At 37.2% G+C, this 24,454-nt stretch overlaps 1 protein-coding gene across 1 annotated transcript in view; it reads right to left on the reverse strand.

The window, feature by feature from the left end:
• Positions 1-24,454, reverse strand: part of LOC150076268 (acylamino-acid-releasing enzyme-like) — a 428,243-nt gene that overhangs the window by 154,436 nt on the left and 249,353 nt on the right. The window contains exon 15 of the mRNA XM_090387301.1: positions 11,826-11,906. Within this exon, the coding sequence (XP_090243427.1) occupies positions 11,826-11,906 (81 nt within the window). The remainder of the gene's footprint in view (positions 1-11,825; positions 11,907-24,454) is intronic.

Genomic DNA, 24,454 nt, shown 5'->3' on the forward strand with positions numbered 1-24,454 from the left:
TGTAGGGCAGCGTTTATTGCAGTCTGATTAGTTATAATGAGGACATTGTCAAGGTATCTACCGTAATAAGAGATGTCTGCTGTAAATGGATTTAAATAGCTGTTCTCTATTTTATTTAGATAAATAGCTCTGTGATGAAACCACTAATATCTACATTCGTTTATGCATGCAGATATTAGTTGTTTTATCTACATTCATTTATGCTATCATAAAACAGTTTAGAGAAGGTTTAAAATTCAGTATAAAAAATATGATTCTCTTTACTAAACTGAAAAATTATAAAATTAAGGATGATCATAAATTATACTTGTTAGACGTCACGTCTTTATATACTAATGTCAATGTTCCATACGCATTAGACATTATTTGGGACCTACTTAACAATAGTGATATTAAAATTAATAATACCAGGTGCCCTAAAGAAACAATTTTTGATCTACGTTACTATTAGTTTCTGTCAATTTCATCCTATTTCTGGATAAAATATATAAACAAATATTTGGCTTACCTATGGGCCTTAGTATCAGTGGTCTCATCGTGGAGCTTTATCTAAATAAAACAGAGAACAGCTATTTAAACCCATTTACAGCAGCCATCTCTTATTACAGTAGATACCTTGACGATGTCCTCACTATAACTAATCAGACTACATTAAACACTGTCCTAGAAGTATTTAACAGCATCTATATCAGATTAAATTTTACCCTAGAAACAGAAAAGGATGATACAAGATCGATAAACTTTCTTAATTTTACATTACAGAGAAAGGGGCACATAATAAATTTTAATATTTATAGAAAATCTATGAACAAGAGTATGCTGTTACGTTATAAAAGTTACTACCCGTATACCTACAAGAAATCAGTCATGTTAAACCAATTCTTAAATGTGTTTAAATATTCCACCACGCAGAGTGGACTTCAGGTAGAATGAATGAATGTTAAATGAATTAACAAAAAGATTTCTTAACAGAGGTTATCCTATTACCTCTATCAACAAATTTAAATTGCTTGCTTGAGAAAAAATAAGAAATAACTACCAGAAAACAAATACAGACATAAAACATTAGTTTAACAGACTGAATGACTTGTGTAAAGGTACTGACATGAGAATAATAGCCAAACCTATTAATAAATGGCATACTTTATTATAACAATGGTCAGCAAATACTTCTATGCAACAGATACATGATTAGTTTATTGCATTTCCTGCAAAGACTGCGACTTGATCTATGTAGGCTCCACCAGGGGGGTTCTAGAATTTTGTATTAAACAACACGAAGCTACGGTTCGAGGGTCATGATCTGTGCATCTTAATTAACATTTCACGCAGTAAATGAGGTTCATTCATTCCTTTTTAATGAGGCCAAATTTGTTAATGTTCAACATAATTACAGCAAGCTGCTCATCGCAGAAACACTACAAATTAAATTATGCAAAAATTCCATTAACATTCGTAGACCATTCCTAATATCCAATGATTGGACCTATGAGCGCATGCACGATAACGATCAAGATATTCTTTTTAAACCAGACACACCGACGTGTCTTTTAGTTTCATTCCAACCTGTACCCACGTATCAATGAAAAGTTTCGTCCAACTTCAGGAGGAAAATATGCCATCACGTAATTTTAAACCATTTTAGTATTAGACACAATGTTTTCAGATGCCAATGGCTGTGTCGCGGTTGGTAGTTTTGGGGTCTTGACATTGATCCCGTACTATTAATCTGCATTAACTCTACCGGTATGGAACACATCAAGATGAAGTTAATATCCTTTTAATAATTTTATGTGTTGGATCTGGAGAGTTGGACAGAAGCTTCCCTATAAAAGAAATCAAGGTAATCCCACTTTAATTTTTTTTTTTTTTTTTTTTTTTTAAAGGAAAACCCCAAACATGAGAGGTATTAGAACCTATAGTACTTAGTACCATGCTTGAGTTGGAGGTTAAGAAGATGAAAGAAGATATTTGTTGACATTCGACTTGAACTTCTGTAGACTGTAATTTTCAGGAAAGACATACAAAGGAAGGTTATTCCAGAAAACAGCAGCTGAATGAATAAATGAGGAAGATGAAAAGTTGGTTCTGTGAGTTTGAAGTTGGACAGTAAATGGATGTTGGATGGTGGCGGCACGTGTTCGGACTGTTTTGAAAGAGAAAGCAGGAATAATAGAAGCTCATTCAGAAGAACAGTGCCCATGGAAGTATCTGTAGAAAAGGCATGCAGCAGAAACAGTACATCTATGAGACAGCGAGTGGAGAGACTCTGTAAGAGAGGAGTCATTAATTAACCTTACTGCCCTCTTCTGAATGGAATCTAGAAGCCTGAGAGAGGTTTTGGGGGCACCACCCCCAGATGTGGAAACAATATTCCAATGGTAGGATGGATTTGCGATTTGTGCAGAGTGAACAGCTGTTTGGAAGAAAAGTAACACCGAGAGTGAAAGAGAAAACCAAGTTTTTTAGATGCAGAAGAAGCAATATTTGTAATGTGCTTGTGCCAAGAAAGATTAGAAGTCAGAGTAATCTCCAAAATAGATATATCAACTTGCCTAGAAATCGGAGTGTCACCAAAGATAAGCATAGGAGCAGAAGAATCCTTTTTGTGAGATAGTAGTAGTAGTGGCATGTGATGCAAGAAAGCAAATGTATGAGCTTATGCAGCATCAGCCAAAAAAAAAAAAAAAAAAATCACGCCATTCCCTCCAAATGCCTGTCCAGTTCCTCCTTATATTTATTCAACCTATCAACTTCCACAACGACAGATGGAAGTTTGTTCAAGCAATTAACCACCCGCTGACTAAAGGCAAATTTCCGCACATCTATTCTTTTGTCTTTTGTCTTTTCTTAATTTGAATTTATGCCCCCTTAGGTTTGTAATCTGAACAAGTGGAAGGATCCCATCGAATTCAGTGTGCTCAACCCATTCAAGGCCTTATATACCTCAATAAGATCACCGCGCAGGTGCCTAGTCTCCAGCCACTGCAATAAGATATAAGACAAGACTGAGTTTTAGAAGGATTGAAATCAACTAAGTTGTCTGTGCCCCACTGGAGAATTACCTGGATATTGGTATTTAAGGAATTGGTAGCAGATATTCAAGAAGTTGAAGCTGATTGAGCAGGGCAAGGTTTCTCAAAATGGAAAGTGAAATGCAATGTGCTATCATCAGCAAAACTATGGATAGGATTTCCAGTCAATGGAAGAAGGTCATTAATATTCAAGAGGAAAAGAGTGGGAGAAAGAACTGAACCTTGGGGGACACCAGCATTAGTGGAGAAGTTAAAAGATAGTCAGCCATCTACCATCACTCTCAGTGAGCGATCGGAGAGAAAACTGGATAACCAATTACAAAAAACAGTTGGCAAACTATAAGATGGAAGCTTGTTTGGAAGACCTTTATGCCAAACATGATCGAAAGCCTTTGAGATGTCATGAGCAACTGCTTATGTTTCACCGAACTTTTCCATTGAATTTGTCCATAAATGGGTAACATAAGCCAGAATATCACCAATGGATCAACACTGAATCGATGTGAGTGATCGTTGATCAGACGGAAGGTTTCTAGATAGTTTAAGAGTTGGTGGTTAATTGATTTCTCCATTACTTTAGAAAGAGTAGAAGTAATTGCAATGGGACAATAATTGGATGGGAGGGATTTGTCACCCTTTTTAGGAACTGGTTGGATATGAGCAAATTTCCAAGCAGAAGGAAAAACACCTTTGGAATAAGAAAGTGAAAAAAGGCAGCAAAGAACAGGAGTAAGTTTAGGAGCACAGGTTTTGAGAACAAGCGGAGAAATACCATTGGGACCTGGAGCTTTCTTAGCATCAAGATTCGTCAAAATTCTTCTAACATCCTTTTGATGGAAGACCACAAGAGGCATTGAATGGAGCGTGTTGGGAATGGTGGGTGGTGTTTTACCAAGATCATTAATACATGAGTTGGAAGAAAAATGGGATGCTAGCAGGTCAGCTTTATCTTTGGCTGAAGTGACAACAGAACCATCTAGTTTTGACAGAGGTGGGAGCAGAGATAGGCAAAAGTTGCGGCCAATAGTTTTGGCAAGAGACCAGAATGCTCGGCTACCATTAGGGCAAGAAGAAAGTTTTCTACTCTTAAGACTGTTCAAAATCTAGTTTAGACTGATGAATAACTGCTTTACAATTGTTGGAAGCTTTATTGTAGGCAGAAAATGAAACTGAAGAATTTGAATCAAGCCAATTACAATATGTAACGTTCTTCTCTTGAACAGCCTTACCACATTTATTGGAAAACCAAGGTTTAGGACGAGATTTTAAAGTGTAGTTTGGGATAAAGGATTCCATTCCTACAAGAATAATTTCACTGACAAGATCTGAGCAAACATTGACATCAGAAGTTTTGAAACAGTAATCAGACCAAGAAAAAAAAAAAAGAAATCTCACAGGTCATCCCATTTTGCATTCTTGTAATGCCAAACAATATGAGGTTGGGAATAGCCATGAGATAAAGGCTCCACTAGAGAAGAGACAATCACCAAGTTGTGATCTGAGGTGCTAAAGGACCACTCACTTCAACTGTGTAGTTAGAAGGGTTGTTTGTGTGAAAAAGATCAAGCGTTTTTGGCTGTATGGTTAGGATTGTCCGGTACTCTTGTAGGTAAATGAACAATCTGTGCAAGGTCATTAGTAATTTCAAAAGCCTCAGCATTTCGACCAACTGGGTCGGTGTGACTAGAAAACGGAAGCCAGCTGGAGTTGTGAACATTAAAAACACCAAGGAAAATTACCTAACTGTTAGGAAAGTTGGGCTGGAGAAAGTCAAGTTGCAAAAAGAGGAAGTCAAAGAGCTCCAAATGATTAGTGGAGTTGGGAGAACGGTAGGGACAACAGATGAATTTGACACAATGACATAATTACGTAATAACTAAATAGAACATAGGCGATATTGAGCATCTAATAGCTCTTATTACCTTAATTGAACAAGAATCCGTATATCAAGCCAGCATAACTTGGTTTTTCCATAAAATATAGTGTGGAGAGTGTTATGTAAGTAATCCCTATTTAATTATGTAATAACAGATTCTTGTGTACTGTTGATGAGGGTCCTTCGCAATTTCCTCAATGGCTTCCTCATTTCAGTAGGACTACTAAGAATCACTGCTGATAATCAGATCAAGAGTATTGCTCTCTCTCTCTCTCTCTTGTTGCTTCTCTAACATAGTGCTGTAGAAAATAGTCATCCAATAAATCCACAAACGTCTTGCTAGTATTTGAGTAACCAACCCACAAGTTCCTGTCAATATCTGGAAAGTTAAAATCCCCATTATAAGACATTCTGATTGACTGGTGTACTCAATGTAGTCATTCGCCCTATAATGCACTCCTACTTTTATTTTTGTTTTCCCAGTATTTATGTCATACCAAACTAACTCGGCATTGCATTGGCCACCCATTTCAACAGGATGCACTGTCTTAGATTTTATGCACTTCTTAACTAAGATAATCCTCCCTCCTGTCCAATCTGCATACATTGTACTCCACATGTTTAAATTCTGTATCCCTTATATTTGAGTGACACCATGTCTCTGATATCCCCAAATAATGTCTGTATTTAATGACCTGACAAGCACTTCAAATTCATCAAATTTATTTGCCATGCTCCTAGCATTGGCGTACATGCACCTGTTCGTACTATTATTATTAACCTTAGCATATCCCGTGTATTTCCTTGTTCCATGATGACCCACAGCAGGCCTTGAAATCCCAGGTACCTTGCTTTCTGGGCTGCTGCATGTTCCAGTAGAAGCAGTGCACGAAATAAATTCGACTCCACTTTTCTAACATATAAAATCATATACGCTTGAATATTGACATTAAAATCAATAATAAATAAAAATATGTAAAAGTAAAAATATCTGTTCAAACGTGTGCTTTCTTACATAAAATTTAATAAATCAAGAAATATGGTGCAGTTGATATAACTTGTTACTTTCATATATTGATATGTAAATTTTTGTTGTTAATGTTTGACTTGTGTTTCATATTAATACAAAAAATCAACTTTACTCAGTGGTGTAGCTATGGTCTTTTGTACCAGAAGGATCTAACTTTCTGGTGTCACCCTCTAAGTCATGTTACCAACTTGAAAAAAAAGTATTAAAACTTATTGATTTTAAGAAATCACAGAAAAATAAGGAACATTTTGCAATGAATGTTAAATATTCAGTGAATAAAGTATAGTGTATTTATATAGTATTTAATATAATAGCAAAAAGAGGTGCAAAATGTAAAAAACGATAACAGAAGAGATTTATAGTTCCATTTTCGGGTCTTCATTTCAGCAAATTTATCAATCAAAATTAATTTTACTGGCATGTTCATTTCCAATATATAATATAGCTAAATTTTATAATCTAGTCTGACCCATTGATGAGCAGAAGGAATTTTTAATTAATTTTAATTTGGAAAAGCATCTTTTGCAAGAAGATATAGATACACATACTATTGAAAAGAACCTTAAACATAATAATAAATTTGGTAGAGATTCCAAAAAATCCACTTTATAATAAACTATACAATCTGCAAAGCTATCCACTGTTGTTTTGCTTCCTCAACAGTTATTTTTGAAGCTTGTTAAGTGATGTCTTAGTCAGCCAATTTCTAACACAATTTCTTCATGACAAATTTCATAGAAAATTTTGGTCAGCTTTGAAATATGCATTTTATATTTTTATTTTTGAACCAAATTATACAGTTCAATAATGGCAAACGTTGAAAGAATTTTGTCCATCACTTTTGAATGAATCTCCAATTCTCAATGAAATCTATCCAGACATTCTACATTGCTCTTTTTAATTCCTCTTGGAATGACAGTCCAGCATCCTTCATCATTTCTTCTGACATTTGTTTTTATTCTTCCTCTTCTTCCTATTGAAATGCCCATTTCCTCACAAGTTTTATTTGCAAATGGAAGAGGCCTGTTTACAATTTTATTTCTTTCTTCATTAATAAATAATTTTAAGGTCTCTAACTTTACAACCCATTTTTCCAGGCTTATTCCAACTGTTTGTAAATATTTTTGTGTAAGGTTAACTTCTTGTAGGATTTTGTGGCAGAAAGAAAGATAACTTAGAAAAGAAAAATCACATATGGATGATAATAAAATTTCAGCAGTCCCTCTGGTATCTATATTCTCTTGAGGTTCACATAATGTTTGTAGAGCAGAAGTTATTTTTTCAAAATTCATTTTGACCACATTTACAGATTCATAATGTGCACTCCACCTTGTCTGGGCAAGTCATTTGATTGACATGCCTGTATGTTTTTTTCATTTTTTCCCAATGGTGCAGAGAGACTTAAAAGAAAGAATAAAGGTGTTCCAAAGAAGGTTACACATGATGAAACGCTTGCAAATGAATGCCCTCTGAATAAATTTAACAAGTGGTTTGCACAGGGCATAAACAATGCTTTGGAATCAATTTCCTTGATTTTACGTTGGATCCCACCATAAATTCCGGCCATGGTTGTTGCATTGTTGTAGCCTTGACTACAGGCACCTCCATAGCCAGGTGGGCAGGAGCAGCAGCGCATAGCACAGGCTTCTTGATTAGATGGGGTTGGAGCCCATGACCACCAAATACGGAGGATGCGGAAGGGTCAGGGAATGAGGATATCATCATTCTTGGTGATTCCTTTCTACTTCTGACTCTCTCTCTCACCACACGCACACACACGCACACTCGGGAAATTTTTTTGGCTGGTGCATCATAAGCCTCAGGCTTCCTTGCACCATATGGCTAATAATAATAATAAGACCACCGCATATCCCCGGAGAAACATGGCCTTAGTTGCTAATGCTCCTAAAAACCAAATAACAAACACCAACAACAAACAGCCTTGAACACAGCACAGATTTATATCCTATCTATCTTTTTCTAAATTATTCAAAATTTCTTTTGTGAGTTCAGCAGCGGTCTTTCCAACAATGGCAAAGAAGCCTAAATATGACTCCTCATTTCAACCTTGTTACCTACAATGTGAACAGATCTAATTACTTCACACATTTGGTCAGTGTGGGACAAGTTTGGTGTACTGTCAAATATAATTCCAAAATATTTAGCTTGTTTTATATTATCGACTGCTATTTTTTCTCTTACATAATTTCCTAAAATGTTAATAAATTCATTTTGAATCTTTAGTGATAAATATGAAGGTTCTTTCCTATCAGATGAATATTCAATTCTTAAAATGTGTTCTTTCAAAATGGGGTCATAATTTGATAGCAACTCTACCATTTCTCTAAACTTTCCTTTATTTGTAGAAACTAAGGATTCATCATGTCCATGAAAAGGAAGATATTGATGTGCCAGAAATAAGATTACATCTAAAAACCAATGTAAAACATCTCTCCATTTCTTTCTTTCTTTATCCAGTACTGTCTGATGAATGTGGTCAATAATTTGTTGAAGCTTCAACCCTGCACTTAAGGTTTTCCACTTCTAAAAGCATGAGAGATGCTGTTTACTATTTTCATGGTCAGAAACTTTTGGGTTTAATTTCCACCAATATTTAAATCCTGTGATAAAGTCGGATTTTACGATTTCTTTATTCACCAATGAAAATAGTTTGCAGCAAAAACAAAAGAAATTTCCTGATGATGGTGAATAAACCACCCATGTTCTTAAAATTTTTTCTCCATTTGGCAGTGTTTAATAAAACCAGGACGTTGTTAGCTGTCAACATCTCCCTTTAATTTTTTCTCCTGCTCTTTCAACAGTTTAAAAAGCTCTATCCTTATTTTGAAAATATTCACTGCCTTTCTTAATAAAATGAATTCTCAAGTTATCTAGTACTGGGATAGGCCAAAAAGAGATGCCAGAATACTTTAAAAATATATTTATTTCCTCTTCTTTTTCAGAATCTTCTCTCTGCTCATGTGTATTTTAGCATTAGTAGAGGCATATGATGCAAGAAAGCAAGCTTATTCAGCATCAGCCAAAAAAAAAAAAACACACACCACTCCCATTTCACCCCTCCGTCCGTTCGAAATACCTGTCCAGTTGAGCTTTAAATTTGTTTAGGCTATCAACTTCAACAACAAGTGATGGAAGTCGGTTCCACCAACCAACCACCCGCTGGCCAAAGGCAAATTTCCACATCTATCCGACATCCGTCCTTCCTCAATTTGAATTTATGCCCTCTGAGGTAATTATTCTGAGCAAGATGAAGAATCCCATTGGCATTGAGCATGCTCAAACCATTCAAAGCCTTATACACCTCTATCAGATCACCTCGCCGGTGCCTAGTCTCCAGACTCTGTAATTTGCAAAAATTAAGCCTTTCTTCGTAAGAGCAACCCTTTGTTCCATTCACTAATCTTGTTGCCCTTCTCTGTACCCGTTCCAGCAGCTCTACATCCTTCTTGAAATGAGGCCTCCAGACCTGTATACAGTACTCAAGATGTGGCCTAACCATTGCCTTATACAAGGGAATAATCACCTCCTTATCCCTGCTAGAAAAATTCCTGTATATCATTGACAAGACACCATGAGCTACTCTTGCAGCTCGTCTGCACTGCTCAGAGAACTTCATATCTGCCTGCACAATTACCCCCAGGTCCTTTTCATTCTCCACCACTGTCAGTGTAGTACCGCAGAGTTGATACGTTGCTCTGGGGTTACTGTTTCCCATATGTAGTACTTTACATTTGTCAATGATAAACTTCATTTGCCACCTCTCAGCCCATCTGTTCAACCTTTCCAGATCCTGTTGCAGCAGCACAGCGTCAGTAGTGTCCTTAACAACCCTGCCAACCTTTGTATCATCTGCAAACTTGGACATTAAACTTGATATCCCATCATCAATATCATTCATAAACACCGAAAACAACAACGGACCCAACACTGAACCCTGAGGAACTCCACTAATAACATTAGTCCACGTTGAGCAGTGTCCATTGATTACCACTCTCTGTGTTCTGCCACTCAACCATCCCCTTATCCATAGCAGCAATTTGCCTCCAATGCCACACTGCTCCAATTTGTGCAACAGTCTTCCATGTGCAACAGTATCAAAAGCCTTTCTAAGATCCAAATATATAATATCAAAGTTATTCCCTGCATCCAGTTCTTTTGTGACTGCATCATAGTATCCAATCAAATTGGTCAGGCAAGACCTGCCCTTAACAAAACCATGCTGCGTCTGAGCTATAACTGAATTCTTGTCTAGATGATCCTGCAGTGCTTCTTTAACCAGTGCCTCCATTAATTTACCTGGAACAGAAGTTAAACTAACAGGTCTATAATTACTTGTGTCAGCCTTTGATCCTCCTTTGTGAATTGGGGTTACATTTGCACATCTCCAGTCTATGGGTACCTCCCCTGAGTCCAAAGAAGCTCTCATAATTACGGCTAGGGGTTCTAGATTCTTCTCCACTAGTGGATGAATAACTTTCTCCTCTAGAGAAGATTACACTTGTACTTTCTCTCATGATTTATTATGCTGAATATCTATTGTGCTTGATGTTGAAGGTGAAACATACTTCAATAATGATCCAGACATTGCTTTTGCTTTCTTTGCTTTTCTGTTGAAATCTGCTGGTTTGATTTCGCTTCATGTACTAGTGCCAACATAAAGTTCATTAAAAAACAGAAAATATTTGTAAAATGTAAAATAAGTAGAAATCAAAATGAAATATGAGTTTTCAGGAAATACAAATGCTTGCCTGTATTCTTCGTATAAATCCGCTCACCAAAAAAGTGGTGATAACTTAATGACTTGTAAGACGAACATTGTAAAAAAAATGTGTTAAGCTAAAAGCATTTGAAAAGCCTGAATATTGTTTTGATCCCCAGTTTTATGTGCCTTAATAACACATCAAAAATTTAAATGCAAGTATTACAGTCGCAGTTGGTTAATATAAAAATCAAAGTACCTTGTCGTTATTTAAATTGTGTCAAATAGCAATTTCACCTAACAACTAAATTTAAGTGGAGAAAAAAAAATTTTTTTTTTAAATTTATCTTTCTTGAAATTAATACTTTCCTTCTTGTATTTTCAAGTGATGCCACCCGTTTCTGGATGGCACCCAGGGCAGACCATCCTGCTGCCCCCTCCCCTGCTATGCCACTGACTTTACTGCAATCAAAAAGATGTGAGTTCAGATTACTTAGATTAATAATCTAATACAAGTTGAATTAGATTACCAATTCTAACATTTTTTTAAAGCAAACTGCTAATGGAAATGTTTCTAGAGAAAGGCTTAAAAACACTAGGCTTTTTGTATGTTTCCTCTGAATTTTAGCCTTTTTTTTTTAAGCTCAGAAGAGAAGGTAACTAACAGTAACTAAAAATTTGTGATTATGCATCATCTGAGGGTGGGATTTTTTTTTTGTGAAATATTGCTAATATTTGTACCATTCTTTTCTAAATCTTTTAAAACTGCCATGTCTGGTTTTTCTCCAAGCAAATCATCCCACAGATACATTTACAATATGGGCTACCCAGTGGTGTCATTTATAATTTTTATATAAAATTTTACTTTTGTTGTAAACTTATTTATATTATGCATAATTGAACTTTTGAAAATAATTCATTATACTGAATTTTTCATCAAAATTATTTCATTTTAATGAGATTTACAAAGCATAAATGATAAGGGAAATCAGCTGGGACTTTGTTATAGTGAAATTTTTGTTAAAACAGTATTTTTTTTGACAGGATTTTACTGTACTGTATTACCCAAAGTGAAACAAATTGAAATGAAACAAAATAAGGCTGAACAAGAAGTCAACAATTATCAATTAAGCAAACTGTAATGTTAGAAAAGAAAATGCTTACCATGTGGCCAAACAATCAGTGGAAGACGACTTTCTGTTATTTCTGTTGGTTTGACAAGGATAACTTCATACTCAATTCCCACTAAAAGGAAACAATTCTCAGTTTATTTATTGAAAGAGAGAGAGAGAGAGAGAGAGAGAGAGAGAGAGAGAGAGAGAGAGAGAGAGAGAGAGAGAGAGAGAGAGAGAGATTAATGTTTCTTTATCTTAATTCATTCAGATCCATTCTCAAGTTTCCATGTAAATCAGAAATTCAGTGTGCATAATGTATACTATCACAGATCCAATAGGTATATAAGAAGCAGACGCTCAGCATCCTGAGCTAAATAGTATCTCTAAAAATCATGTGACATCCAATAATTATACTAGATATAATAAAACAGATGTGTCATGCTTTTAACAACAGGAATGGCTTTTAAAATTCCTCCAAATGTGTAAAGCTAGGACTGATATAAAGTATAACATATCATTATTATTTTAATTTGTCAAATAGTCTTATTGACAAAGCCTTTTCAGGGGAAAATTTAATAATAATAGAGACATGTGAAGCAAGAAAGCATGCACATGAGCTTATGTAGCATCAGCAAAAAAAAAATTCACACAACCAAAAGCAAGCTTATGCAGCATCAGCTAAAAAAAAAAAAAAACCCTTCCACTTCACCCTCCGTTTGTTCGAAATACCTGTCCAGCTGAACCTTAAATTTATTTAGGCTATCAACTTCCACAACAAGGGATGGAAGTCTGTTCCACCAACCAACTACCTGCTGGCTAAAGGCAAATTTCCGCACATCTATCCTACATCTGTCTTTCCTCAATTTGAATTTATGCCCTCTCAGGTGATTATTCTGAGCAAGAGGCAGTATCCCATCAGCATTGAGCATGCTCAAACCATTCAAGGCTTTGTACACCTCTATCAGATCACCTCGCCGGTGCCTAGTCTCCAGACACTGTAATTTGCAAAACTTAAGTCTTTCTTCGTAAGAACAACCCTTCGTTCCGTTCACTAACCTTGTTGCCCTTCCCTGTACTCTTTCCAGCAGCTCTACATCCTTCTTGAAATGAGGCCTCCAGACTTGTATACAGTACTCAAGGTGCGGCCTGACCATTGTCTTATACAAGGGAATAATCACCTAGAAAAATTCCTGTATATCATTGATAAGACACCATGGGCTACCCTTGCAGCCCGTCTGCACTGCTCAGAGAACTTCATATCTGCCTGCACAATTACCCCCAGGTCCTTCTCATTCTCTACTACTGTCAGTGTAGTACCACAGAGTTGATACGTTGCTCTGGGGTTGCTGTTTCCCATATGTAGTACTTTACATTTGTCAATGTTAAACTTCATTTTCCACCTTTCAGCCCATCTGCTCAACCTTTCCAGATCCTGTTGCAGCAGCATAGCGTCCTTAACAACCCTGCCAACCTTTGTATCGTCTGCAAACTTGGACATTAAGCTTGATATACCATCATCAATATTATTTATAAATACAGAAAACAACAATGGACCGAACACTGAACCCTGAGGGACTCCACTAATAACATTAGTCCACGATGAGCAGTGTCCATTAATTAGCACTCTCTGTCTTCTGCCACTCAACCATCCCTTTATCCATAGCAACAATTCGCCACCAATGCCACACTTCTCCAATTTGTGCAGCAGTCTTCCATGTGCAACAGTATCAAAAGCCTTTCTAAGATCCAAATATATAATATCAAAGTTATTCCCTGCATCCAATTCTTTTGTGACTACATCATAGTATCCAATCAAACTGGTCAGGCAAGACCCTCCCTTAACAAAACCATGCTGTGTCCGAGCTATAACTGAATTCTTGTCAAGATGATCCGGTAGTGCTTCTTTAACCAGTGCTTCCATTAATTTTCCTGGAACAGAAGTTAAACTCACAGGTCTATAATTATTTGCGTCAGCCTTTGATCCTCCTTTGTGAATTGGGGTTACATTTGCACATCTCCAGTCTGTGGGTACCTCCCCTGAGTCCAAGGAAGCTCCCATAATTGCTCCCATAATGGCTAACGGATTGCTTACTTCCTTTGCTGCCTCCTTTAATATAACTGGATAGATCCCATCCACCCCAGGTGCCTTTCTTGTATTTATCTTCAACAATTTCTCCTCCACTTTACTCTCATTTATTACAAGATCGTCTAGCTCACTGCCAGTGTTTACTTCATCTATGGCATTCCCCTTCCTGAATAACTCCTCATGTGTGAACGTAGATGCAAAATATTGATTTAGTTTGTTAGCTACCTGAGCAGGATCATGAACAGTTGAACCATCGATATCAAGTGGACCAATCTGATTCATCCCCTTCCTTCTAGAGTTTACATAAGTAAAGAACTCCTTGCTGTTTTTCTTTGCACCCCTTGCCAAAGATTTCTCGTAATCTGCCTTCGCCTGCCTAACCTCCTTTGTAACTTGGTTACAGATCAACTTATATCTATCACAGGCTTCTGTGTCACATGGTTATTTATATGTATCCCGTGCATTTTTCTTCTCTGCTATATGTCTCATTATTTCATCTGACATCCATTTAGGCCTGATCCTAGAACAATATTTCTTAGGTGGTATGTAAAGCCTAGTAGCTTCCAACATAAGTTCTTTGAATGTTTCCCATTTTGAGTTTGCTGTTGGTAACATCATCAGTTGGTCCCACTGTATAGAATTTAAATACTGTCTCAGACCATCGTAGTCACCTTTACGAAAGCAATAACCCTTCCCTTTACCCCTGATGGTAGTTACCTCCTTGAGTAAATCCCACTTCAGCACACTGTGATCACTGCCACCTAGTGGTTCCTGTCTCTGCAGATTCTTAATGCATGAAGAATCACTACTGATAATCAAATCAAGAGTATTGCTCCCTCTAGTTGCCGCCCGAACATGCTGATTGAGAAAACAATCATCCAATAAATCCACAAAAGCCTTGCTTGTGTGTGAGTGACCAACCCACAAATTCCCGTCAATATCTGGGAAATTAAAGTTTGTCCAGTTCCTCCTTGAATTTTTTTTATTTAAGATATCAACCTCCACAATGACTGATGGAAGTTTGTTCCAGCAATTAGCCACCTGCTGGCTAAAGGCAAATTTCGGCACATCTATTCTACAGCTGTCTTTCCTCAAGGCCTTATACACCTCAATCAGATCATCTCGCAGGTGCCTAGTCTCCAGCTGCTGAAATTTGCAGAACTTAAGCCTCTTTTGGTAAGAGGACCCCCCTTTATTCCCCTCACCAATCTTGTTGCCCTTCTCTGTACATGATCAAAATCTACATCCTTCCTAAAAGAAGGCCTCCAGACCTGTATGCAGTACTCAAGGCATGGCCTGAGTACTGCATACTAAATATATAAATCATTAACTCCTGCTAACATAATATATAGTAGAATGTCATAATCTGATAATATTGTGCCATGTAATAACATTTGAATATGCTTTTCCATATTAAATTCCTCTCTGAAATGTTTTTGTCTGAAGTGTAATATTTTAATATATGCTTTAATGGCAAAAACACATGGGTTAGTGAGCCAGATGTTTGTAAAATGGAAAACCAAACAGAATGGGTTTGTTTGATTGCCATACAACTGTCAGACAGTGTTTGACACAGTCTAACAGTATGATTTGCCAACAGTTATGATTTGTTTGCTGCACATCCCCAACAGATGTGATTTCCCCAAACTAAGCATTTTACTGAATGTCGATTTTTACTTCCTTTTCCCCTTATACGTATGGATAACTTTATTTTTCTGAAAAATTGGTATTTCATTCTAAAGTCATATCACTGTTTATGGTCATTTTAATGAGGCCCATTTATTAATTGGTGCATTAATTGATACTGAAGACTCTAAAATCAGACAATCCCCAGCAGGTTGGGCCTGAGGTATATTGGTGCTCTGGGTGGGAAGGCATTCCTGCACCCCCTTCCAGATAGAAAAAATTTAAGAAGGTGTTTTTTATTGGATTAATATTTTTATTTTTGCTAGAGAAAAGTTAGAAAGACAAATGTAAACACAAAAAAAACCCATAATATTTATAATGTTTTAATTGTCATATTAAATCATTTTCCCTCTTTCATGAAGCATATGCACCCCAAAGCATCAATGCCCCAGGCTCACCCGTAGCTCGGGCCAGCCCCTTCCCCAGGTTTCTGCTTGTTGTAGGCCCACACCTAGTCAAATCAATGACCAGTCAATATGTATGAGGGAGTATTAAAAAATACAAGAACTGCTGGAGGTACCCTTAGTCACAGATTAGCTTATTTTTCCAAACTCTTGACAATCTATACATCATTTATATTGGTTCAATAGGTGTGCTGTAGACCATTTTCTGAGAGCTTTTTAGTACAGTACCAAAGGCAATTTTCACTTCCACACTGCTTGTGAATTTTTCCCCATAAATATTTTTTAATATTCAGAATAGCCCTAAAATTCACAGGGAGTGACTGTGAGGTCTCAGACATAGTGTAGGTGTTCTAAAGTTTTGCCAATGCTCCAGAGCATCTTTCATCAATTGGGTTATATGAGGTCTTGTATTATCCTGCAAAACATACCACTGTTTCTTTGCAATTCAGGTCTTTCTTTTGAATAGCCCCTACCAAAGTGCACTCATAATGTATTAGCATAATAAGAACGATTTATGGATCAACTTTCTTGAGACAAAATGCCATAAAATTGTTCCTTTAGCATCAAAAATTAGTGTTTTGGTACAGTGAGCATAACTTCACCACTTTTAGTCCTCTGTAACAGTATAGTGGTTTTTTCATTTGTGACTCATTTGAAGGGGTTTAGGTCGATTTTCATCTGTAACAGGAGGAATTCTAAAGTCCTACTTGAATTGAGGTTATAGTTTGCCAGACTCAAGTGGAGGGAATAGGGGTTTATTCCCAAATTATTCTAGGCTTTTTCAGCCTGCACAAAACGCAATTTGTCAAGTGAACATACGCTTGAACAGACATAATATACAAGGTGTGGCAATAAAGTTCCCGGACTGATGAAATAAAAAGAACAGAGTGAAGAAGCTCAAAAATTGTTTTATTTTTATTCAAATCAATTGCCTGATTGAATGCACTCATTACACCATTCTAAAAGTTTCGAAAAATAATCAGTGAAGGCAACCGAAGAGATGATGTTCATTCGCTGATTATGTTTTTCTTTATGTTCTTAACTTCATGAAATCGCTTTACTTTGGGGTCAGTTTTCACCTTGAGAAAGAGGAAGAAGTCTACTGGTGCTAGACTTGGAGAGTAGGGTGGATGGTTTATCTGTGCAATGCCATCATTCATCAGAAATGTCATTGTTCAACAAGTGCAGATTGGGCAGGGGCATTGCAGTGCAATGAGAACTATCTGCCTTTCTCTCCAAATTGTGGTCTTGCCCAGGAAATGTGCTCCAATAGTTTTTGAAGCACGTGTACATAGAATGCAGCATTGAATCTCTCCCCTTCAGGTACAAATTCCTTGTGAATCACACCCTGTTTTTCAAAAAACATGATTAACATCAACTTTATCCTGGACTTCTGTGTATGAAACTTTTTGGGCCTTGTGATGATTTTGAAGTCCACTGCATGTTCTGACACTTAATCTCTGGGTCATACTGAAACACCCAACACTCATCTCCAATGACAATACAGTCCAGGAAATTAGGATTGTGTTGACAAGTCTGGATGAAGTTATTGCATTAGCATTAGTAGAGGCGTACAATGCAAGAAAGCAAGCTTATGCAGCATCAGCCAAAAAAACCACCCTCACATTTCAACCCTCCCTTCATTCAAAATACCTGTCCAGCTCAGACTTAAATTTATTTAGGCTATCAACTTCCACAACAAAAGATGCAAGTCTGTTCCACCAATCACTACCCGCTGGCTAAAGTCAAACTTCCGCACATCTATCCTACAACTGTCTTTTCCTCAATTTGAATTTATGACCTCTCGTGTGATTATTCTGAGCAAGAGGAAGAATCCCATCAGCACTGAGCATGCTCAAACCATTCAAGGCTTTATACACCTCAATCAGATCACCTCGCAGGTGCCTAGTCTCCAAACACTGTAATCTGCAAAACTTAAGCCTTTCTTCGTAAGAGCAACCCTTCGTTCTTCAACAAAGAGCATGATGATGCTCTTTGTCACTTCTGCTCATCCATGAGGCTGTGAGGCACAAATTTTGCAGAGACCTTCCTTTTCCCTAAATCTTCATGGAGAATTTGACGAATCATCTACTTATTCACATCTAGCTCATAGGCCATCACTCTAGAATCAGACAATCCCCAGCAGGGTGGGCCTGAGGTATATTGGTGCTCTGGTGGGAAGGCATTCCTGCACCCCCTTCCAGATAGAAAAAATTTAAGAAGGTGTTTTTTATGACGAAACAGCATCATTCTGAGGGTCAAACAATGATATCTTGCCACAATATCCTGAACTTTTTTCAGCTCTGTCCTCATTTTTTGAGATTGACAGATACCCACTTCTTGGGTCATTGTGAACATTCTCACATCTATCTGAACCACTCATACAATTCAAACACACTGATACGACTTAACATTTCATCACCATAAACAAGTTTTAATATTTTATACATTTATATTGCAGATGTTCCCAGTTTAAAGCAAAATTTGGTATTTGTTTGTTGCTCCATTCCAAAATCATGACATGGAACATAAACACTATTAATGAAATTGGTGGTTACTTACAAACTGTCAGCCTACTGGACAATCTCTGTACCACCATCTGTTAGAGGAAGTTTGAACTACAACATACGACTTCCATTTATTTTCAAACTCATCAAACATGGCTGCAAAACCACTAATCTTTGATTAGTGGTTTTGCAACCACTAATGTATTATGGTGCAATATGGTCTAAGTTGCTAATGTGCCTAAAACCTGCAACAGCATCATCACTTTTAAAATTCTTCCACCACTTAAATACTAACTATCTTTTCTTTGAAAAGATAGGTATTTTCCATAAGCTTCTTGATTGTTTCACAACTACTGACCAGTTTCCCCAGTTTAACACAAAACTCTATTATGATTCTTTGTTGAATACAGTAATAAGAAAGTAATATAAGAAAGTAATATAAGGCTAAGAAAGGAATGAGGCTAAGATGGAAACTGCAGAATACTGATGAAATGAAAAATTACATCACACACACATTTACAAAACTCGATGGACAGAAAGACTTAAGTTAGAAAGTTTATAAAGTGTGGCACGCAGATAAGAAGATTGTATGAACAGAAATGGCACAATATGAACACCCGAAAGATTTAATTTTTTCCATAATTCCATGAGAAATGCTATTAAATACATTACCAATGTATGCCTACTTTTGGGGAACAACATTATATATTTCTTTGCTTTAAAGAAAGTTTGACAAATGTATTTAGAACCAGCAGGAGGACTAAAACAATACTTTTTTCTAACACAATCAGCAAACTGGGAAAGGCTACTGGCTTTTTTTGCTCTACAGTCAGTACTCATGGAACATCAGATATCTGTTTCTGAAAAGTTTAGTTCTGATTCCACCAGTGAAGTGAGGTCATCATCGACACTATTTCAACTAGTCAACTTGTTTTCATGTACATGTGAGACTGAATGACAAACAAGCAGAGAAACTGACTTCAGAACACTTTCAATAGAATGGCATGGTCTAATCCAATGATTTAAAAAGCTTTCTTCTTCATGTTGCCATTGAAGTTAAAAACACCATATTTTTCTTATTTCTTAAAAATGCCATATATATATTTCTATATAAGACTGTTGTTGTTGCAGCTGTGGTTTATATATATATATATATGTGAGTGTGTATGTATGTATATATACATAAATATATTGGCATTTAAGACCATCAATCCACGTATTGGACAAGATTTTGCAACTCTGGTGAACACTAAGTTTCTAATTATATTTAGCTGTTTTATTGACTTAATTGTTATAAAAATTATTTTCTATACGTAGCTTATAGTCCTAGTGAAGCTCCTTGGTTTATATTGAATTTACATAGTGATTTTGAAATTTTAGGTTCATAGGTTTAGGTTCATATATTTTACCATTCGTAACTTGCCAACATCGTTATACGATATGGAATAGCGTAACGTATATCCCGAACTAGATAGTGTAAGGTTTAACACAAAACTAGACAGAGTAAAGTTTAACATAACACTAGATAGCAAAACATGTAGCACTGTATTAGGAATCTGTTAGCTTAGCATAGTACAGTGTAGTATTAGCAATTAATCTGTACAATTACATTGTTAATAAAATTGTACTTAAACGGAATCATGACCCAGACCAGAGCAGCAAAGCATCGATCACACAACAGCCAGAGTACTGTGGCTCAGGGAGAACCAAAGGGGGCAATTTTCCAATGCATCACAGTCAAAAACAATGCACAAAATGTGAAATGTTTGTGGACTGTCTAGAATGGGACATGATCTAGACAAGGAGGATGTCTTTGTGTGTGCTCTGCAGAGACCATGAGGAAATTAGTCACAAACTCAGCATTCTGATGGATGTCTATGAGAGTTTAAGATGTAGGGTAGATGCCCTCAAGAAAATTAATATAAGGGCTCTCAGCTGTCCGACACAACACCAGAGCTCACTCCTGTACATCAGGCAACACAGTGGCAATCTCCAAGGCAGAATGCGCTGGTCCCACAGGAACTAGTTACTGTTGGTGACTCTATTGTCAGGGAGATGGGGAATATATTATGCAAAAAGGACCAGGTGGAACAGGACCAGGGTATGTCTGCCAGGGACAAAAGTTCATGACATTGTAGAGCAGATAAATTTTAAGGGCACAAAAGGTGATATCGTTTACATGTTGGCAGTTATGTTATTATTTGTTTTTTAGGAGCATTAGCAACTAAGGCCATATTGCTCCGGGAATATGCGGTGGTCATTCCCTGACATTTCCGCATTCTCTGTATTTGGTGGCGACGGGCTCGAACCCCGGTCTAATCAAGAAGCGTTTGCTACCCACTGCTGCTCCTTCCCACCTGGCTACGGAGGCACCCATGTTGGCAGTAGGACCTCTTAAGAGTAAGAGATCTGCAGATTTAATTAACAAGTATAGGTAAATGTTGAAAAAAGGGCACAAGCAAGGGTTGAATTTGAAAGTGTCTGCAATTCTGCCCAAACACGATAGGAGGGAGTATATGATGACAGCATTGTCAATCAATTCGGCCCTGAAGAGATTGTGAAAGGCTCATGGGATAGAATTTTTTTCAGCATGGTCTGTGTTTGTTAACAGGAGGGACTGCTTCTACAGGGATGAGAAACACTTAAATAGAAAGGGTGCAGGAATCTTTCTTGATGCCATCGAGACAGTGTTAGGTGGGTCAGAAAACTGCTAGCTTGGGGGGATTCACAGACTAAAAGATTAACAGTAGCCACAGGCAGAGGCAAAAGTGATTCTTGCGTAGAGAGCAAGTTGCTGTGGATTTCAAAAGATGCTGGGAGTCATCAAGGAACAAGTAAATACATGGGCTGTGTTAGGGTAACTAAGAGTAAGAACAGGTGTGTGTACACCAATGCTAGAAATACAGTAAATAAATTTTATGAATTTAAAGTGCTGTTCAGGACATCAAAGGCAGATATTTTTGGGATGTCGGAGACATGGTGTCACACAAATATAAGCATTGCAGAATTCGAATTTGGGGAATAAAATGAATACAGAATGGACAGACAGGGTAGGAAGGGAGGAGGGATTAAGCTGTTAGTTAAGAAACACATAAAATCTAAGGAAGTGCATCCAGTTGACATGGGTGGACAGTGCAATGTTGAATAATTTGGTATGGCATAAGCACTAGAAAAGAGAAAATGAGAGTAGGAGTGTGTTATAGGCCTAATGATGCTGGTGAGTACAATGAACAATTGTGCATAGAAATAGAATGGGCCAGTAAATAAGAATGTCTTGTAATGAGTGATTTTAACTTTCCAGATATTGACTGGAACTTCTGGGTTGGTCACTCGCATGCTAGCAAGACTTTTGTGGATTTATTGGAGGATTGTTTTCTACAACAACATGTTTGAGGGGTAACCAGAGGGAGTAATACTCTTGATCTGATTATCAGAAGTGATGATTCATGCATTAGGAATTTGCAGATAAAGGAACCACTGGGTGACAGTGATCACAGTGTACTGATGTGGGATTTACTTAAAGATGTAACTACCATCGAGGGTAAAGGGAAGGGTTTTTGTTTTCATAAAGGTGACTACAGTGGTCTCAGACAGTTTTTAACTTCTATACAGTGGAATCAACTCATGATGTTAAATAAAGCGAATTCTAAAAGCCATCAAGGAATTAATCTTGGAAGCTACTAGGCTTTTCATACCAACTATGAAATGCTGTTTAGGATTTAGACCTAAATAGATGTTAGATGAACTAATAAGGCTTGTTGTAGAGAAGAAAAATGCTGGGATGCATATAAATTATCAGTTGACACAGAAGCTTATGGCAGATATATGCTAGTCTGTAATCAAGTCACAAAGGAGGTTAGCCAAGCAAAGGCTGATTACAAGAAATCCTTGGCAAAGGATGCAAAGAAAAGCAACAAAGACTTCTTTACTTATAAACAGTAGAAGGAAGGGGATAAATCAGATTGTCCACTTGATGTCAGTGGTTCAACTGTCGATGATCCTGCTCAGATAGCTGACAAACAATGAGTATTTTGTATCTACATTCACAAATGAGGAATTATGTAAGGAAGGGGAGGACAGAAGTTTACCAAACTCTAACAGGGCAGCCAAATGAATTTTTAACAACTGAGAGCAAAGTGGAGGAGAAATTGTTGAAGTTAAACATAAAAAAGTCAACTGGGGCTGGCTGATGGAATCTATCCAGTTATATTGAAGGAGGCAGCAAGGGAAGTAAGCAAACCCTTATTCATAATTATGAGAGCATCCTTAGATTCAGGGGAGGTCCCCATGGACTGGAGATGTGCAAATGTATCCCCAATTCAGAAATGGGATTCAAAGGGCGACAAATAATTATAGACCTGTTCTGTTCATGGGAAAATAATGGAGTCACTGGTTAAAGAAGTGATGCAAGATCACTTAAACAAGACTGCAGTAATAGTTAAGACACAGCATGGTGTGTGTGTGTGTGTGTGTGTGTGTGTGTGTGTGTGTGTGTGTGTGTGTGTGTGTGTGTTAAGGGGAAGTCTTGTCTGACCAATTTGATTGGATACTATGATATGGTCACAAAGGAACTGGATGCATGTATTAACAGGTGCATGTATACTTGCACCTGCAGCAATGCTAGGAGAATTAATAAATTTGATGAGCTTGAAGTGCTAGTCAAGACACCAAAGGCAGATATTGTTAGGATATCAGAGACCTAGTGTCACACAGACATAAGCAGTGCAGAATTGGAATTTGGGAAGTACAATGTGTACAGAAAGGATAGACGAGACAGGAAGGGATGAGGGGTTAGGGCTGTTAGTTTTTTTAAATTTTTTTTTGTTAGTTGTTGGCGCATCAGTTTCTGTGGCCATAATGCACCTCCCAAAGTTTTTGCATTTTACTCTGATCCAAGCCTGAGCTGGATACGAACCCGCAACCTTTGGGTTGCCAGGCAGGCACTTTACCCGTTTGGCCAGCCCGGTCGGCCATGCTGTTAGTTAAGAAACAAATAAAATCTAAGGAAGTGCATCCAATTGGTGTTAGTGGACAATGCAATGTTGAGTCTGTTTGGTGTGACATAAGCACTGGGAAAGGAAAAATGAGAGTAAGTGTGCTATAATCCTAATAAATCTGATGAGTATAATGAGCAATTCTGCAGAGAAATAGAGTGAGCCAATAAATCAGAATGCCTTATAATGGGGGATTTTAACTTTCCAGATATCGACTAGAACTTGTGGTTTGGTCACTCACACACTAGTATGACTTTTGTGGATTTATTGGATGACTGTTTTCTACAGCAAAATTTTCGAGAGGCAACCAGAGGGAGTAATACTCTTGATCTGATTATCAGCAGCGATTATTCGTGCATTAAGAATTTGCAGATAAAGGAACCACTGGGTGACAGTGATCACAATGTACTGATGTGGGAATTACTTAAGTATGTGACTAACATCAAGTCTAAAGGGAAGAGCTATTGCTTTCATAAAGGCGACTACAGGGGTCTCAGACAGTTTTTAAATTCTGTACAGTGGGATCAACTGATGATGTTACCAACATTGAATTCTAAACGAGAAGCCTTCAGGGACTTGATTTTGGAGGCTACTAGGTTTTTCATTCCAACTAAGAAATACTGTTCAAGGTTTAGGCCTAAATGGATGTCAAATAAACTAATGAGGCTCGTGACAGAGAAGAAAAATGTATGGGATGCATATAAAGTATCAAGTGACACAGAAGCCTATGCAGATATAAACTAGTCTGTAATAAAATCACAAAGGAGGTTAGGCAGGTGAAGGCAGATTACAAGAAATCCTTGGCAAAGGATGCAAAGAAAAACAGCAAAGAGTTCTTTGCTTACGTAAACTCTAGAAGGAAAGGGATGAATCAGATTGGACCACTTAACATAGATGAGTTGACTGTTGATGATCATGCTCAGGTACTGATAAACTGAATGAGTATTTTGCATCTAAATTCACACGAGGAGTTATTCAATGAGGGGAGTGCCAGAACTTTA

Source organism: Mastigoproctus giganteus, chromosome 13 (assembly GCF_048544385.1).
Source record: "Mastigoproctus giganteus isolate SK-2022 chromosome 13, ASM4854438v1, whole genome shotgun sequence".
NCBI lineage: Eukaryota > Metazoa > Arthropoda > Arachnida > Uropygi > Thelyphonidae > Mastigoproctus > Mastigoproctus giganteus.